We start from the raw sequence: 18,902 nt of genomic DNA, 5'->3' as shown, positions 1-18,902 counted from the left end.
AGAGAGAACGAAAGAGAAAGAGAGATAGTGGCCCCGAACAGCAGTTACAAGCTCCGGCTTGTTTTACAGGGTGAATAAGCAGGTGAGTCTTTGAGCGCCGCCATTGTTGTTTGAGGACTTCCGCTGACATTGAAGTGTTAGCTATTGCCATAAGTCAGTTGTACAAATAAGCACTAGCTTCTCATGCTATTAAATGTTGTTGTTTTTTTTAAAACTCGAATATCATTAATATTTCTTTTGTCAACAGCGTGTTATTTTTTCGCAATTCTTAAGTTAATCTTCAACACTACGATTTGTCATAAAATTTTTTTATAAGTAACCAAAAGGTGCCTCTTTATAAATGAGTATATTTTGGACATCACCGTTGAATAGACACCACTGCTGGTACGCGGACTCCATCTAGTGGTAGTCAATAATACTACACACAACAAATCATCTTTATTATTAGTGACTTCCACATATGAAAGAATTGCGCAAATACAAATGTATGAAACAAAGATATGCTAAAAATTAAATTAATTAATCGTGTATGTACATTTGGGTTTCCCAGCATTCCTTGTTGGTTTATAAGTTTCTATGAAGAGTGTTGTTTTGGTTGTATATTAGTGTTTTGATGCTAACGTATGCTAACGTAGTCCGTGTGGTAGACGTGTACTTCTTATTTTTGGTTGCACACAATACTAATACGCGGGGACATACTGCAGTTTATTTTACCTGAACTCTTTTTGTATAAAAATGGTGCTTTTATTAGTTTATATAATGAGTCTCTTATACATATTTATATAGTAAAGTTATTCATGTTTAATTATATCGAAAATATCACGTGGTTTCCAATTGTTTACAGATACGAGTATGCCCTCTACTGGTCATCTGAGGAAGTGAATGTATATGATGAAATGTAAAATCATGTCCTCTTAATATCATAAAAAAATCATAAAATCTAGCATTTGATTATGAGTATTATTATACATAATGAGTGGCTATTACATTTTGACTTGGTTTTAATCATATTCTGAAAGCAAGATGTTGAACATTTCAGCTTGTTTCAAAGTAAGAAGAAAAGCCACAATGATGATATAAGATGTATGCTTTTTGCTGCGGGTCAGCTGCTCTTCAGCTGCATGTGAGCCATGTCAATATATGGTAATAAACAGACAGGAAGCCCAGCAGCAAATTCCCCCAGTGTAAACCTATTGAACCACTGAAGTGTACCAGTTCTTTACATAAGGCTGCAGCACATACCATTAGATCATCTTTACATAACCCTATTAGCAGACAACACAGCCAAAACTAAATGCTTTGAGGGTTTAATTTGTTATACTGCTGTAGTCTGGATTAAAAAAAAACAGTCAAGAGTGGCACAGCACTTATTTAGGAATATGTTTATTATTGTGGTTGTGCTGCACATAGTTAAAGGTATAAATAGTGTTGGAAATATCACTCAGAATTATGATTGTGCAGGTGTAGTCCAATTTTATGGGTAAATACCATATTTCCTCAATAGTAGGCGAGGACATGTTAGGGTCGGCACCGACCCGTTTTACATTTTAATGCTTAAAAAGAATCATTTGTTTATTGCATCAATGCTTTTTGACTTTGTCAGGAAACTCTATTTCAACAAAATAAAACCCAAAAAAATTCTTTTGACTAAATTTTAAAATGGTCCGGTTGAAATTATGACCACTGTATTGTTAGGGTCGGTTTCGACCCGGTTATAATAATAATATGACTATAAAGCAATATTTTGAGCCACAACTGAAATCATCAGTGTCCAATTAGCCAACACAATGACAACCAGCTCCTCTTCGCATCATGTAAGCTTCAGGGGATTTTCATTTTGACCGCTTTTCCAGTATACCAGCAGAAAAACAAGGTCCAGACACGTGAGGGGAATTCACTCATTTGACTGGCTCATTTCACATTTCCAATTTGGATCATGGAAAAAAAATGGCAAGAAGTACAGTGAACCAAGATCTGGACCTGTTCTGCTTTTTGATTTCAGTTTATACTAAAGTTCTGTTGCTGAAAACAATAACTTTTTCTACCTTTTCTTGATATTAATATATATGGGTCAAAATTGACCCCAACACCATAGATGTTTCTTTAGTGATTAATACTAAAATGAGAAAATAAATCAAACTAATTTATTTAAAAGATATGTTCTATATCCCTCAGTAATAGCCAGGTAACAAAAGAACCTTCAATTTATGAATATGATTCTTTTGAGGTTCATTTGACCATTTTTGGAAATTGAAATGGAGGGGTATAGTGACAAAAAAAGGCCCACATGCCCACACCAAAAGTATTAAAACCAATATTTTCATGGATGAGGAAGCCCAAGAAGGTAACCAAGACATGAGAAGCAAATTTGTTTTAGTGTATTTTATAGCTGATTTAATACATGGGTCAAAACTGACCTGTTAACATAAGAGATGATACCAGAAAGCTAACACAAGAGGAAGGTTAAACATATATAAGAGGTGTGCAAGCGTTTGCCACTGAGGGTCGCTCGCATTAAGAAAAATGTAAGGGGTGAGGACCATTTTGATATTAGTATTATTTCTGCAACTAAATTAAAACAGATCATACTTTAAAACCTGTGTATTCCCCAAAAACTGTGCTGAGTCATGCTCTTGCCCGATGCCATTTTTGGGGGTATTTGGGTACTTTCCAGTCTTTCATCGTGTGTAACTTTATCTGCACAATATGCTCTGGGGACAAAAAAAGCATTGATTTAGGGTGCGGTGTTTATTTATCCAATGGTATGACTCTCAAGGTGCTTAATGAGGAACAGGGTATACAGAGCAGAGCCCACTCCGTGAGAAAACATGGTATTCGACATGTTCCACTCCATTTTCCTTGTCCTTGTTTTTCCACTCAAACGCCACAGTCTAGTCTGTCATTGGGTCCAAGAGGACAAACAAATTTAGTTGTGTCCCAAGAGAGTCTGGCTGCACGAGGACCCTGACATCAATGTCTGGTTTTCTTTCTGCTGCCTTCTTTGCTTCATGTTTTAGCCAGCCTCCTCTTGATCTTCCAGGTACATGTCTACGTTCCACCATCTTGGTTTCTCCTCTTCTTCCTCCCCCCAACCCTGGAGCATGACCATGTTGACTCACTCGGGTCACAAATTTTGATCGCGTGCTTAGAGTTCTCGAAAGGGTGGCTAGAATTTCAGTGAAAATCTACATTTGCAATAATTATCATTGTACTTCATGATTGTCATTCAGAATTTTGAGCGTCTGTTTTACCTGTTTTGACAATGTGGTCTTTTATCTTGGCTCTGGTCCTTCTCCTTCAGGGCTCCGAGGGAACAGCTGGACTCCAGACAGCGGCTCTGGTCCATTGGATCCAGCTCCACATCACTCCAAACCTGCTGCAGGGTTTTTGTTTTTGCACATTCACAACAAAATGTTTTACTTTTCATGTGGACGTGTACTAAATACTAAACTATATATATATAATACTAAACTAAAAAATAAATAATACTAAAACTTATGTACACAACCCAATATTGCGGTCACATTTTCTACAAACACAAATTGATTTAGTTCATTAATTACATCCTGGCAAGCCACACCTCTGCTATCATGGCGGATATAGAGACACAGTGTAGCATCCCCACAGTCTCACTCACAGTCTGAAGCTCCTTTATAACTTTATTCTGACCTGAACACATCAACTGCAGTGCGACTCCAACACCATGAATGCATCTCCATCTCACAAACGCATCTCTATAGTCCGTTCAGCCTCAGAACGACACTTCCTCATTGACATTAGATGATGGCGTGGTGCATTGAAGGACACTTCAATGCTTTTTCTGTTAGTTTGATTTCAAATTTCTGTTCATTTGGAGCATTTAATACATATATTTCATGTCCTGTCATGTATATTTTCATTCATTGATTCATTGGTCGCGGGGGGTGCTGGAGGCTATCCCAGCTGTCTTCGGGCGAGAGGCGGGGTACACCCTGGACTGGTGGCCAGCCAATCACAGGGCACATATAGACAAACACTCACATTCATACCAATTTGGGGTGACCAATTTCTGTTCATAAAATACAATAAAATGGCCATATTTCACATGGTGATTAATCATCATTAATTCATTTGAAAACGGTGATTAATTTGAATAAAAATTGCAATCATTTGACACCATGTCAGTGCTGTAAAGTGTGGCTTCTTTGTTTCATTGGCCCTTGACATTTTGTCAAATGAAAATGAAGTTTAAGGCAAATTATTTCCATAATAGTGCTGTTTGCTACTAATTACAGTATTACAGTACTGGCCTAAAACCACATCAGCAGGTTGCCTACAGCCACAGCTGTTAACACCAATCTAGAACAGAGGCATTGATTGGAGTATTTGCGGCTATACTTACAGTGTCCATTGTGGATAAGGAGGAGGAAACCTGGACAAACTTGTTTTTGGAAACAGACGATTGCCTGCTTAACATGGAGTGCCTGAAGGAGGACTGGCTTTGTGACACGGACATGCTGTCCCTCGGGCGACGAGCCTGGGCGAGGAAGTGTAGACAGGGGACTTTTTCAGCCAGAGTATCCCTGTTGAAGCACAGTGATTACTCAAACAAAAGGTTCTGTATCTGTTCCAAGCTCACATTACTACTAAGTATTATGAGCTGAATGTAGTGCTTTCACCTGTATTTAGAGTGGATGATGGCGTAGATGAAAGGGTTGTAGATGGCCGAGGCTTTGGCGATGACTGCGGGGACGGCTTTGGAGTACGGGTTCAGGACCCTGGCGTACCTGAAAGACAGATATATGAATTATAAACTGTACATTAGGGTGCATCAAAAAACACAAGTATTGAATTTTGATATGGCTGGGTACTAAAAGTGTTCCAATATATGTAGAAACAACACATACAAAATATTTTTCCAATACATGAATATTTAGGGGTGCCACCATACATATACATACATATGTTTTTGTTGGTATTTATACTCCTATTACATATTACTAGCAAATTTGCGGTTTTGTCTTTGTAATTTGAATGATTTGTAGTCATATTTATAGGTATTTAGTGCTTATTGCTTCTCCTGTAGGTAACATTAGCTAGCTACAGTTTGCTAATGACAGTTAGCTAAAGGCTGAGCAAGCATAACATCAACAACAGTAATATAGTATTGCTATAGTATTGCTGATGCCTCATATTCATTGAGAGTAGTACTGTAGTCCTACATAATCTGATATACATTAGTCCATTTATTATTTGGGCCCCCTTTGATAACCCTATAGAAAATGATGCTGTATAGAAGTTCATTGTACTCAACTTTTTTGTCAATTGCACATTAGAAATTGCATATTTTCCGAAATTTTACAACAGTTTATGTGTGAGGTGGCACCCCTAAATCTCAATGGATTTCCTCAAGACATTTTTATGTTCCATTAGAAAAAAATGGAATGCCAGCCAAATTGATATTATGAATTTAAAATTTCCCATTCAAATTTGATGCACCCTAGTGTATACATACACTGGAGACAATATATTCATCCCTGGTGTGGTAATGGTACACACTTCTGCCTTTCATGGCAGGGGGCATGGTTTCAATCCCCCGGCCAGGGTTGCATCAGGTGTAAAAACTAAGCCAAAAGCACTCATGTGATTGAGTCGCTGGCCAACCCTGACAGGAAATAAGCCTAGCCATCCATCCATCCGTTTTCTATTCCGCCTGTCCTCACAGAGCCGGTTGTAGGCATGCATATATGGTGAGATGTCAGTCAGAAATGTGAAGGGGGAATACGTATATTATATGTCGTATATTAGTATGCAACAAACTAATACGCAGTGCTGTGGTGTCAGGTTTGAAAACACAGCAGAGGTTTCATTTGAGGCGGACAAGCCATTTATTTAGGGGGGGTGTTGACCCCCCCACCCCATTCCCTCCACTAGTCCCAGTGTCAAGCCGGTTACGCAGAAGCCTTGTATATGGCTTTAAAAATGTACTTCACTCCTACTTGACTACTCATGTTCCATGACTGCACGAACCACGACAAGCTTCTCCAAGCCTTAACTGAAATGTTAAAAACCATAGCCAGAACCAGTAGAATTATTACCCGAGAGTCCACTTTAATCATTCTGTTTGAGAACCGAACGTGAAAAAAAATCTATCATCTCCCTCACTTTTGATAGCGACGAGCAATCGGGGAGGCCCGTCATCATGAAAAATAAAAAAATGATTGAGAATAGAGAATATTTCTAATGCGATAGCAATATATAGAATTTTACATGCAGAAAACGATGCAAAATTATTGTAAATGACGGATGGATGGAACCTGTGGATGCAGACTTCCCCTACATCAGGGGTGGGCAAACTACGGCCCGGGGGTCACATGCGGCCCACCAAGCGTTTAAACCCAGCCCGCCAGTTGCTTTCTAAGTATTTCAACTTTTGTTGCATACTTTTATGTGCCCCGCCCCGCTTTTTACTCATGTTAACTGTGTATTAACCAATGAATGTTGTATTTTGGTGTGTCTTTTATTCTGTTTACTTGCTTTATTCAACTTCATTCTTTTGTAAAGTGTCTTTAAGTATCTTGAAAAGCGCTATACAAATAAAATGTATTATTATTATTATTATTATATTTGGTTGAAAGTGAGACGTTATCAGAACATAAAGAGACTGCATGATATTTACCCGGCCCAGGCAATGAGGGTGACGCATGCATAGGGCGACCAGGAGAGGACAAACACTATGATCACCACAAAGGCAATCTTGGCCAACTTCCACTCAGTCCTGATGGTCTGCTGCTGGATCAAAGTCGTCTTCCTCACCTGAGAGCCCAACTTCTCCACTTCCCTGCCACGACACAACGGAGGAATGAAGCACAGAATTAGCAACGTTGTGCTAGCTTGAATGATTATTTAGCTAGGTTGAGTGAATTTACCTGCTTGCATGGCGGGTAGCCAGAAACATACACAGATAACAATAGGATATGATGCCCAGAGGGATGAAGAAGACAAAGCAGCATAGCATCAGCGTGTAGCTTTTATTGGCAGGCGTTGACGTCACATAATCCCACGTGCATGAAGTCATCAGTCCTTCTGGGATGTAAGAACCTCAAAAGATAAAATATGACAATGTAGCAAAGTATCGGAAGTATTTTCCCGTGTGAGAACATTAGCTCCTTACTCCACCCCAGAAGAGGTGCAAGACTCCAGGCAAGGGAATACAGCCAGACCAGGGAGATGATGAAGCAAGTGCGTCGCTTGGAGGTCCACTGTAAGGCCTGCAGAGGCTTGGTGATGACGATGTAGCGATCCACGGAGATAGCCAGGAGGTTGATCATGGACGTGATGCCAAATAAGGCTCCGCAGAAGGCGTAGATCTTACAGCCTGTGGGGGGAAAAGCACCATTGGAATAATAAAGCATATATTGCTTTATTATTATTATTGCTTTATATATTGCATAAGCATGCGGTATACATGTATACTGTATACCTGTTTCGCCAAAAATCCAACCCTTGTAGAGGGAGTTGACAAAGAAGATGGGTGATTGTGTGGTGGCCATGAGGAAGTCACTGATGGCCAGGTTCATGATGAAGAAGTTGGGAGGAGTTCGTAGCTTCTTGTTACTAACATGCAAAGAAAACAAGGATTTCGTTTTTCATAGAGGTTTAAAAAGATGTGAAAATCGGTGAGTTTCCCAGGAACGTTGCTGTGCAATTGAGCTTGTGGATTGGCAATGATGGACAGGACAGAAGCTACACACTGTCGACCTCTATCTCCATCAGGCATGCCTCATCCCCAACTACATCTGCAATGGAGGGCATACACCATCTGGACCTGCTTGCTTCCTCGGTTCAACACTTACGGGAGCTGGGCAGAGCAGCTGCACGGCGCACAAGTGGTTAGCACGCAAGCCTCACAGCGAGGAGACCCAAGTTCAATCCCACCTTTGGCGATCTCTGTGTGGAGTTTGTATGCGTGGGTTTTTTGCGGGTATTCCGGTTTCCTCCCACATTCCAAAAACATGCTAGGTTAATTAGCGACTCCAAATTGTCCATAGGTATGAATGTGAGTGTGAATGGTTGTTTGTCTATATGTGCCCTGTGATTGGCTGGCCACCAGTCCAGGGTGTACCCCGCCTCTCGCCCGAAGACAGCTGGGATAGGCTCCAGCACCCCCGCGACCCTCGTGAGGAAAAAGCGGTAGAAAATGAATGAATAATAATAATAATAACTATCTATATAGCTGCACGTCGGTGAGTGGTTAGCACACAGGCCTCACAGCTAGGAGACCCAAGTCTAATTCCACCGTCTGCCATCTCTGTGTGGAGTTTGCATGTTCTCCCCGTGCATGCGTGGGTTTTCTCCGGGTACTCCGGTTTCCTCCCACATTCCAAAAACATGCTAGGTTAATTAGCGACTCCAAATTGTCCATAGGTATGAATGTGAGTGTGAATGGTTGTTTGTCTTGGCCTCCCTGAGCTGGACCCAATGAACTATGAACTCATCTGGGATATTAAAGCTGGCTGAGCAGTTTGCTCCTTACCGCTATTACAATATTGGTTCTGTTGCTCCTGTGTTTTCTAAATGAAGTTATATGCGAGTTCTCAAACATAGTGCTGTCTTCCATCCCTCCTTTTGTTGCACTGTAAAGCATTTTGGCCTTTACAACTCAATTGTTTTTGCGTGGAAATCACTATGGTTTAAAAACAAATTATAAATGACCTTTGAAGTCCCATTGATTTGCAGGGGAACACCATGGCCCGGATCCCTTAGGATTTCCAAATCAAAGCAGTGCTGTCAGTCAATAGGTTCGTTTAGTGACTCCCAGCATTAGCTTCCACTTAATGTGGGAGTATGTCATCGAGCTCCTTGTACACACACACACACACACATTGTATATTATAGCCATACATTACATTTCTCAGGGCATAACCGGATATTTCATTTTTCCTGTTTGCCAGACTCTAAGTGTCTAAGCTGTCAGAGTGCTTCTCGTGTCCTCTGTACGTGTGATGCGGCGGTTGGGGAAGCCAGCCTCACTGGACGCTGCTGCTTTAATGCACAAAACATGTCAGTCTCAGCTGCACATCCATGGACTGTGGACCGTTCCATCTTTAGATGTTTCACACTAATCTCTTCCTGTGGTCAAAGCCTAACTGATTTGACTTTGCCGCCTCATGTACAGTGCAATACATTTTGTATGTAATGATATATACTGTAAATAACATGCACATTCATTCACTAACCTCGCCGTTTATGCAAAGAAAGCTTTGTTATTATTATGTTTTAAGCAGGTTACAAAACAAAAAGACTAAAGATGTAAGTTTTGAATATATTTCATTAGCTTACATTATATCAGGCGTAGGCAAACTGCGGCCCACCAAGCGTTTAAATCCAGCCCGCCAGTTGCTTTCTAAGTATTTCAACTTTTAACCTTCCTCTTGTGTTAGCTTTCTGGTATCATGTCTTATGTTAACGGGTCGGTTTTGACCCATGTATTAAATCAGCTATAAAATACACTAAAAACAATAAGTTACCATCAAATTTACTTCTCATGTCTTGGTTACCTTCTTAGGCTTCCTCATCCATGAAAATATTGGTTTTAATACTTTTGGTGTGGGCATGAAGGCCTTTTTTTGTCACTATACCCCTCCATTTCAATTTCCAAAAATGGTCAAATGAACGCAGGGGTCTCAAACATGCGGCCCGTGGGCCAAATGTGGCTGCAGGACACTAGTTTCAGACCCCCGCCTTGATATGAAAGTTTAATGTTAGTGCGGCCCGCGCAAGTTTGATATGGATGCTGTATGGTATCATGTACCCAGAAAAAATTATTACATTTGATTAATGTTCATGTTAAAGGTTAAATAACTGTTAATAGTTATCCTCCCTATCCGTGTGGAAGTGGTAAGTTTTTGGCTATTTAAGTTTAAAGGAAATAACTTGAAGGCTACCGTTTAGGTCGCTAGCTCTCTAGTTTGCGAGTTAGCATGTGTCTCAAGACCCTGCAGTTGCGCAATATGTTGGAAATAAAGAGTATAAATGTGACTATAGTCGTGTTTTGTCATGTCTACAGGGCTCTAATAATGCTTTGTTAATTTTAATCGGAAACTAATCGGAACAAAGCAAAGTTTATTCATTTTTCTGTTTTCAATAAATGCGTTTTTGGTTTTTTTTCTTTCGGAAAACCTGATGCGGCCCAGTCTCACCCAGACCCTAGCTCCAGTGGCCCCCAAGTAAATTGAGTTTGAGACCCCTGATCTATGGTGTTGGGGTCAATTTTGACCCATATATATTAATGTCAAGAAAAGGTAAAAAAAGTTAGTTTTCAGCAACAAAATGAGAATCCCCAGAAGCTTACATGATGAGAAGAGGAGCTGGTTGCTAATTGGACACTTATGATTTCAGTTGTGGCTCAAACATTGCTTTATAGTCATATTATTATAACCGTGTCGAAACCGACGCTAACAATACAGTGGTCATAATTTCAACCAAACCATTTTAAAATTTAGTAATAAAATTTTTTTTGGTTTTATTTTGTTGACATAGAGTTTCCTGAAAGTCAAAAAGCCTTGATGCAATAAACAAATGTTATGTGATTCTTTTTATGCATTAAAATGTAAAACGGGTCGGTGCCGACCCTAACACAAGAGGAGGGTTAATATACAAACTGGCAACATGACTTGCAAGTCAGATGTCTTAATTAGTACAAAAGTATAAATAAAATTAGACAAATAATTCAAGGAAAATTATACAGTGAAGAAAATAAGTATTTGAACACCCTGCTATTTTGCTATTTCTCCCACTTAGAAATCATGGAGGGGTCTGAAATTTTCATCGTAGGTGCATGTCCACTGTGAGAGAGATAAACTAAAAAGAAAAATCCAGAAATCACAATGCATGATTTTTTAACAATTTATTTGTGTGATACAGCTGCTAATAAGTATTTGAACACCTGAGAAAATGAATGTTAATATTTGGTACAGTAGCCTTTGTTTGCTATTACAGAGGTCAAACGTTTCCTGTAGTTTTTCACCAGGTTTGCACACACTGCAGGAGGGATCTTGGCCCACTCCTCCACACAGATCTTCTCTAGATCAGTCAGGTTTCTGGGCTGTCGCTGAGAAACACGGAGTTTGAGCTCCCTCCAAAGATTTTCGATTGGGTTCAGGTCTGGAGACTGGCTGGGCCATGCTAGAACCTTGATATGCTTCTTACGGAGCCACTCCTTGGTTTTCCTGGCTGTGTGCTTCGGGTCGTTGTCGTGTTGGAAGACCCAGCCACGACCCATCTTCAATGCTCTGACAGAGGGAAGGAGGTTGTTCCCCAAAATCTCACAATACACGGCCCCAGTCATCCTCTCTTTAATGCAGTGCACTCGTCCTGTCCCATGTGCAGAAAAACACCCCCAAAGCATGATGCTACCACCCCCATGCTTCACAGTAGGGATGGTGTTCTTCGGATTGTACTCTTCATTCTTCTTCCTCCAAACACGCTTATTGGAATTATGACCAAAAAGTTCTATTTTGGTCTCATCTGACCATAAAACTTTCTCCCATGACTCCTCTGTATCATCCAAATGGTCATATGCAAACTTAAGACGGGCCTTGACATGTGCTGGTTTAAGCAGGGGAACCTTTCGTGCCATGCATGATTTCACATCATGACGTCTTAGTGTATTACCTACAGTAACCTTGGAAACGGTGGTCCCAGCTCTTTTCAGGTCATTGACCAAGTCCTGTCGTGTAGTTCTGGGCTGATTCCTCACCTTTCTTAGAATCATTGAGACCCCACGAGGTGATATCTTGCATGGGGCTCCACTCCGATTGAGATTGACCGTCATGTTTAGCTTCTTCCATTTTCTAATGATAGCTCCAACAGTGGACCTTTTTTCACCAAGCTGCTTGGTAATTGCTCCGTAGCCCTTTCCAGCCTTGTGGAGGTGTACAATTTTGTCTCTGGTGTCTTTGGACAGCTCTTTGGTCTTCGCCATGTTACAAGTTAAAGTCTTACTGATTGTATGGGGTGGACAGGTGTCTTTATGCAGCTAACGACCTCAAACAGGTGCATCTGATTCAGGATGATACATGGAGTGCAGGTGGACTTCTAATGGGCAGACTAACAGGTCTTTCAGGGTCAGAATTCTAGATGATACACAGGTGTTCAAATACTTATTTGCAGCTGTATCACACAAATAAATTGTTAAAAAATCATGCATTGTGATTTCTGGATTTTTCTTTTTAGTTTATCTCTCTCACAGTGGACATGCACCTACGATGAAAATTTCAGACCCCTCCATGATTTCTAAGTGGGAGAAATAGCAAAATAGCAGGGTGTTCAAATACTTATTTTCTTCACTGTAAGCATAAAATAGTGTGTGTGTGTTAAATATATGTTGTGGCCCCCCCAGACAATTTTGTTACAATTTCTGAGTCCAAATATTTGCCCACCCCTGCATTAGACGGTGCTCTTGTAGCTAAAGTAGTACCCAGTGAGTGGCTACAGTATGTGCAGTTTTCAACCTAGTACAGTGGAAGAAATATATTACACTTTGGAGTACTTCATGTATCCTCCTGGTGTTCTGTTGTAGCCATTCAATACATAAAAAAAAGTGCGATTGAAGTTTTATGAAGTTGTAAAAGTACTTTACAATACATGCATTGATTTGTTCAGTACCGTTAGCAAATCACTAGGCTGTTTCCTGGTATTGAGTGCCTGCAGGCGCGGGGTGAAAACCATCATTCTGTCTCTGGTTTGTGACGTTGGTTCGAACCATGTGCTCATCCCAAAGAACACTGCTTTTGTCCATTTTGTATTGAGAATATTGATATATATTTTAATATTAGTCTTAAGCACACAGTAGGCTTTTTCAGTTGGAGAATGTCTACTGAAGGATGTTTTCTATTGGTACGGTGCAACAGTGCAGCAACAATGAGTCATGCGTTGTTTTGGGTTCAGGTCAGGTTTTAGGTTTTGGGGTCACGGACTCGAACATCAGCGTCATTGTTTTAGTGAGTGTGTTTTAATGAAGACAAGCAAAGTAAAGAAAAGATTCTGACTTACCAGAAGAATGCATACATGACCAAGGCATTGCCAGTAACGCCCACTGTTCCGATCACCAGGACAAAAAAGGCCACGATGTAGTGAACGTGGTCCTGGACATCTACCTGCCGATAGAATCCGTTTTGTCGGTCCATTTCTGTAGCAAAACACACATTTAGTACGTCACCAGCAATGCCTGAAAAACATCTGTGTTCTTATAGGTCACATGGTAAAACTGGAGCATGTGACCAGAAACAGGACCAGTGATATAGAAAACTGAGGGATCTCTGTGGGTTTTGTCCAAAAGATGGCTACTTTACTAATAACAGTGGTTGTCTTCTTTCTACACATTATAGACAATAATTTTATTCCTGCGGTTAAATTATGCATCTGTTGTTTTTACACATGACTAGCAACTGGGCTTAACTTCTTTTTACACTTGTGTTAATTACAGTTTGGGTTTCCCTACATTTTTGTTTGAAACGCTTATTTTGTGTTTCAACACCGCATGTGTTATGAGCACATGATATTTTTACATCCAATGAGATTTCAGCTTTTATATGTGACATGTCATTCTAACCGGCTCAGAAATAGTAGTGCTGGACGTTGGACACTTGGCTCCAGAGCTACAGCGGTAGTTCCCCCTCACTATACCCAGACTGCTGTGTCGATGTGCAGGGAGCTCGCACAGGAAGTGCTGCGGTTGTTTAGATTCAGGACTTAGACTCGTCAATAAATTAGAATTTGTTAAAGGGGACCTTTTTCCACTTTTCTAACATATAAATGATCATGTTAAACAATGACAAAGTTTGGAAGTGAGCCCTGAAATGCTCAGTTTCATAAAGTTTTTTCTAACATTGGGTCGCTGTGACATCACAGTGAGCTATACTTCCTTATATGGGTGTGCCCTGGTAGAAGCTGGACAAGTGGAGTGTTTGTGTCCAGAGGCGGCCGAGGGTGGAATAAATTAAAACAGACCTATTTGGAAAGCCAAGCTGGAAGAGGTGCAGATTTTGGAAGATCTAGAAAGCTTTCTGTGTAGCTGCAATATAGGACTTCACTACTTAAAAAAAATAAGTTCTTTCATTCATTCATTTTCTACAGCTTATCCTCACAAGGGGGTGCTGGAGCCTATCCCAGCTGTTTTCGGGTGAGAGGTGGGGTGCACCCTGGACTGGTGGCCAGCCAATCACAGTGCACATATAGACAAACAACCATTCACACTCACATTCATACCTATGGACAATTTGGAGTCTCCAATTAACCTAGCATGTTTTTGGAAGTACCCGGAGAAAGCTAGGAGACCCAATCTCCTAGCTGTGAGGTCTGCGCGCTAACCACTAGACCGCCGTGCAGCCCCCCCCCAAGTTATTTATTCTAAATGACACCACAAACGGATATCTATAAGCATGTCAAATGACTGAAGTTTGTTAAATGGATTTGGACAGCAGTAATACAAATGTTCACAGTCCAGATTAACTCCTGCTGTGTGGAGTAAAAAAAAAAAAAAAAAAAGAAAGAAATGAATGGCAGTTTATGATCAGCCGGATGTGTGTGGAGTGTGAGTCTTTTAATCTGTGACTATTATCCAACGCTGTGTTGCCTCAGACACATTTACCAAAAAGGCGATTAACTCTGTACTTTCTGATAATGAAAAAGGCGCTGACTGGTCTGTTTGCACAAATCACAGCCCCGCCGCTGATTATAAAAGGATTTTTAGCACACGCACGTTGGGTCACACACGATTATCACCGCTTTCAACACGCTTGCTATTATATATATTTTTTTTATCCATTGGTTCGTATTTTTTGATGGTGTCAACTTCATCATATTTGTGCACAATGTTTGACGTGCACGTGCTTGCACAGCATCCCAGTCAATAAAGACAGCCCACCCGCTATGCTCACTGAAGGTTTGTGCGTCAGACGTACCCCGGTCACCTTGTACTTACGCTTATTAGGCATCAAGGCTCGGTTTGTATAGACCGGCCTTGTCAAGCAAGCACACGTCTGAGTGGGCTGTGATCACTGTGGCAGCTGACTCAAGCATCCTTGGCTGCCCTTTGGGTCATACAGTGACATCGGAGTGCAAAGGTCATTTTAAAATACAGTGCTAATTTATTAGACCACCATCTAATGTAAGCTTTAGGGCAGGGGTCTCAAACACGCAGCCCGCGGGCCAAATGTGGCCCGCAGGACACTAGTTTGAGGCCCCCGCCTTGATATGAAAGTTTAATGTTAGTGCGGCCTGCGCAAGTTTGATATGGATGCTGTATGGTATCATGTACCCAGAAAAAAATATTACGTTTGATTAATGTTCGTGTTAAAAGTTAAATAACTGTTAATAGTTATCCTCCTTATCCGTGTGGAAGTGGTAAGTTTTTGGCTATTTAAGTTTAAAGGAAATAACTTGAAGGCTACCGCTTAGATCGCTAGCTCTCTAGTTTGCGAGTTAGCATGTGTCTCAAGACCCTGCAGTTGTGCAATATGTTGTAAATAAAAAGAGTATAAATGTGACTATAGTCATGTTTTGTCATGTCTACAGGGCTCTAATAATGCTTTGTTCATTTTAATCTGAAAAAAAATTATTTGTCTACCCACCAACTATATGTGGTTTCTTAAGTTTTTATTATTTGCCGTTTTAATATTATTATTATATTTATTTATTTATTACTGATTGATTTTCTTTATTCTTGATTTGTTTATTTATTTTTCATCTTATTTTATGTAGAAAAATAAAAAGTAAGATATTTGAGAACAGTGGAATGTTTTATCAGAGCTTTTCTTGTAGAAAATTGGAACCAAAGCAAAGTTTTTAAATTTTTTTTGTTTTTAATAAATGCGTTTTTTTTTGTTTTTTTTTAAACCTGATGCGGCCCAGTCTCACCCAGACCCTAGCTCCAGTGGCCCCCAGGTAAATTGAGTTTGAGACCCCTGCTTTAGGGTCATACCATTTTTTTTAATTGAAGGTATTTCTTAACTACCAAAAAACAGCCACAAGGTGGCAGAAGTGCATTTTATAAGAACTCGGCCTGCATCTTTCCATTCTGCAACAAACAGGAAGTGAAAAGGCATGTCGCCATGTTGTGCGATGGAGGTTATGCATCGTAGGGAAAAATTTGCACACACACAGTTTTGTTGAAAATGTGAACAAGCAGTTCCTGGTGTTTTATTTGTTAAAAATATGTGTGGTTTATGTTGTGGTGTCATTGTTAGCCATTTGCTTGAAATGTATCTTTGCACAAAAAGCCTCCTGTGATATTTTGCAGAAACTTCTACTGCTGATTACGAACAAACAGAAAAAGGTAGAAACTTTTTTTTCGGATTAAAAAGATGAGAGTCTAATCTTCAAAATCATCAAAAATGGCTGGTATTGAATGAGTTATTGATCTTGTCAATTACTGTAAAAGTGCTGAGATGATTGACTTGTTATATAATAATAATAATCAACATTGAAATTGAAATAAAATTTTTTTGGGTGGGATATAAACATGGCTATGTAGAAAACTAGCAACTTTCGTTACCAGCTCTGAATAAATGTTTTCTTTCTTATTGTAGTTCTTAATAACTCCTGGTTTATTTGTCAATGGACCCTGCATTCCGCCCAACGACAGCTGCGATAGGCTCCAGCATACCTGAGACCCTCGCAAGGATTTATTTGATTACTTATATTATTACTTTAATTATATTGATTAAATATGGGGCTGCACGGCAGCGCAAGCCTCACAGCTCGGAGACCCGAGTTCAATTCCACCCTCGGCCATCTCTGTGGATTTGCTTGTTTTCTCCGGGTACTCCGGTTTTTCCTCCCATATTCCAAAAACATGCTAGGTTAATTGGCAACTCCAAATTGTCCAAAGGTATGAATGTGAGTGTGAATGGTTGTTTTTCTATATGTGCCCTGTGATTGTCTCTCGCCCGAAGACAGCTGGGATAGGCTCCAACACCCCAGCGACCCTCGTGAGGATAAGCGGTAGAAAATGAATGAATAATTAAATGTGTTGTATCCTTTATGCTATGATATGTAATATAGAACTTTTTAGGTAAATTTGCACAAAGTATTGGTATTGGTTTTGGTATTGGTATTGCCAATATCAGCCTAAATTCTACTCTGTATCGGATGAGAAACAAAATCAGTGGTATCACACATCACTATATTATATGTAATATATACTTTTCTAGCGAGGGTAAATTCCACAATTAGAGCTGTATATATACAGTATTTCATGTCAATATACTGTACCACTTGAGGTTGAGGTGAAGCCTATGCCAGCTGAAAACACTGGACTGGTCACCTGAGTGTCCATTTTACACAACATGCATATTTTTGGACTGCGGGAGGAGTAAACCTATGTAAGCACATAGGGGGGGTCGCTACTATGAGAACAAGAATGAAGCAAGAATGAAGCAAGAATCAGTTTCAGTATAAAACAGCACTTTTGTGTTTAGTCACGGTTTGGCTTGCATAGCTCATTTGTAAATCAACAGAAAACTTCATAATAAAGTCATTGCTGTCATAAGAAAAATAGAAATATACCTTTTATTTGAGAGAGCGAAGCCCCTGTCTATTCGTTGTGCGCCTCTCTAATCCCGCATGTGGGAGATTGGGTCATCCAGCGAGGCATCAGTGGACAGCTGCTCTCTGAGAGAATAGGAGAATAACACTGACAGAAACAAGCAGCAAGCAACACATTGACCATGCCCCTGCTGGCAACCAATCACACGCAGCTCACATTTGGCACCGTGCATTGATCAAACCACTGTTGTGGTGCGAGTGCGTGCAAGACAGCACACTTTAAAAAAGCCAAGCCGGAAGAGCTTTTATGATATGTGATAAGTCATAAGTGAAATATAGTTAGTGAGCTTGATTGGAATGTAGGCTAAAGAACGCATTCATGTACGTTCTGGAGAAGTTTTGTTTGCAGCGAGTGGCTGTCACATGGTGTTTTTTTTAATGTTTCAAATAATTACACATAATAGCTCGTGGTAGATTTAGGAAGTAAACAGCTCTGAAAACATAACGCTGGCTGGTGAATGAACCCTCTTGTAAAAATGTCAGATTTATGCGCGGAACTGAATGTTGACTAACGGGCATCCTGAGGCCACTAAGGCGTAGCGGTTAGATACGCTGTTGATTCCAACTATTAGAGCGGATGAAGTCGTCTATGCCGTGTGTTGCATTGCATTTCACGTTTAAGGCTTCAAACAATCAAGTCGGAAAGATGACAAGATACTGTAATGCAGGGGTCTCAAACTCAATTTACCTGGGGGCCACTGGAGCTAGGTTCTGGGCGAGACTGGGCCACATCAGGTTTTCCAAAAAAAACAAAAACAAAAAACAAAAATTTATTAAAAACAGAAAAATGAATAAACTTTGGTTTGGTTTCGATTTTCTACAAGAAAAGCTCTGATAAAACATTACACTGTTCTCAAATATCTTACTTTTTATTTTTCTACACAAAATAAGATGAAAAATAAATCAAGAATAAAGAAAATCAATCAATCAATCAGTAATAAAAAAATAAATATAATAACAATAAAACGGCATCTAATAAAACTTAAGAAACCACATATAGTTGGTGGGTAGACAAATTATTTTTTTCAGATTAAAATTAACAAAGCATTATTAGAGCCCTGTAGACATGACAAAACACGACTATAGTCACATTTCTACTCTTTTTATTTACAACATATTGCGCAACTGCAGGGTCTTGAGACACATGCTAACTCGCAAACTAGAGAGCTAGCGACCTAAACGGTAGCCTTCAAGTTATTTCCTTTAAACTTAAATAGCCAAAAATGTACCACTTCCACACGGATAGGGAGGATAACTATTAACAGTTATTTAACCTTTAACATGAACATTAATCAAACGTAATAATTTTTTCT

The 18,902-nt window shown here is 39.9% G+C and overlaps 1 protein-coding gene across 6 annotated transcripts; it reads right to left on the bottom strand.

The window, feature by feature from the left end:
* Positions 1-1,394: 1,394 nt before the first annotated feature.
* opn4xa (opsin 4xa) lies at positions 1,395-18,296 on the bottom strand. Of its 6 annotated transcripts, XM_078794146.1 has the most exons (11): positions 18,278-18,296; positions 17,551-17,655; positions 13,036-13,171; positions 7,463-7,596; positions 7,154-7,357; positions 6,909-7,080; positions 6,659-6,820; positions 4,659-4,766; positions 4,382-4,562; positions 3,252-3,376; positions 1,395-3,166 (listed from the first exon to the last, which is right to left on the bottom strand). In XM_078794146.1, the coding sequence occupies exons 3-11, from the start codon at positions 13,167-13,169 to the stop codon at positions 3,049-3,051; spliced, it is 1,338 nt and encodes a 445-aa protein (XP_078650272.1). In that variant the 5' UTR covers positions 13,170-13,171; positions 17,551-17,655; positions 18,278-18,296; the 3' UTR covers positions 1,395-3,048. The 6 variants fall into 6 exon arrangements, with proteins under 6 accessions (XP_078650272.1, XP_078650274.1, XP_078650273.1 ...); XM_078794148.1 differs by lacking the exon at positions 18,278-18,296 and having other exon boundaries at positions 1,395-3,094; positions 3,252-3,373; positions 17,551-17,762; XM_078794147.1 differs by lacking the exon at positions 18,278-18,296 and having other exon boundaries at positions 3,252-3,373; positions 17,551-17,761.
* Positions 18,297-18,902: the final 606 nt, after the last annotated feature.

The sequence above is a fragment of the Doryrhamphus excisus genome, linkage group LG10 (assembly GCF_037039965.1).
Source record: "Doryrhamphus excisus strain RoL-2023G ecotype Guam linkage group LG10, RoL_Dexc_Guam_v1.1, whole genome shotgun sequence".
In the NCBI taxonomy this organism is placed as follows: Eukaryota; Metazoa; Chordata; class Actinopteri; order Syngnathiformes; family Syngnathidae; genus Doryrhamphus; species Doryrhamphus excisus.
This window is presented reverse-complemented; position numbering and strand designations above follow the sequence as displayed.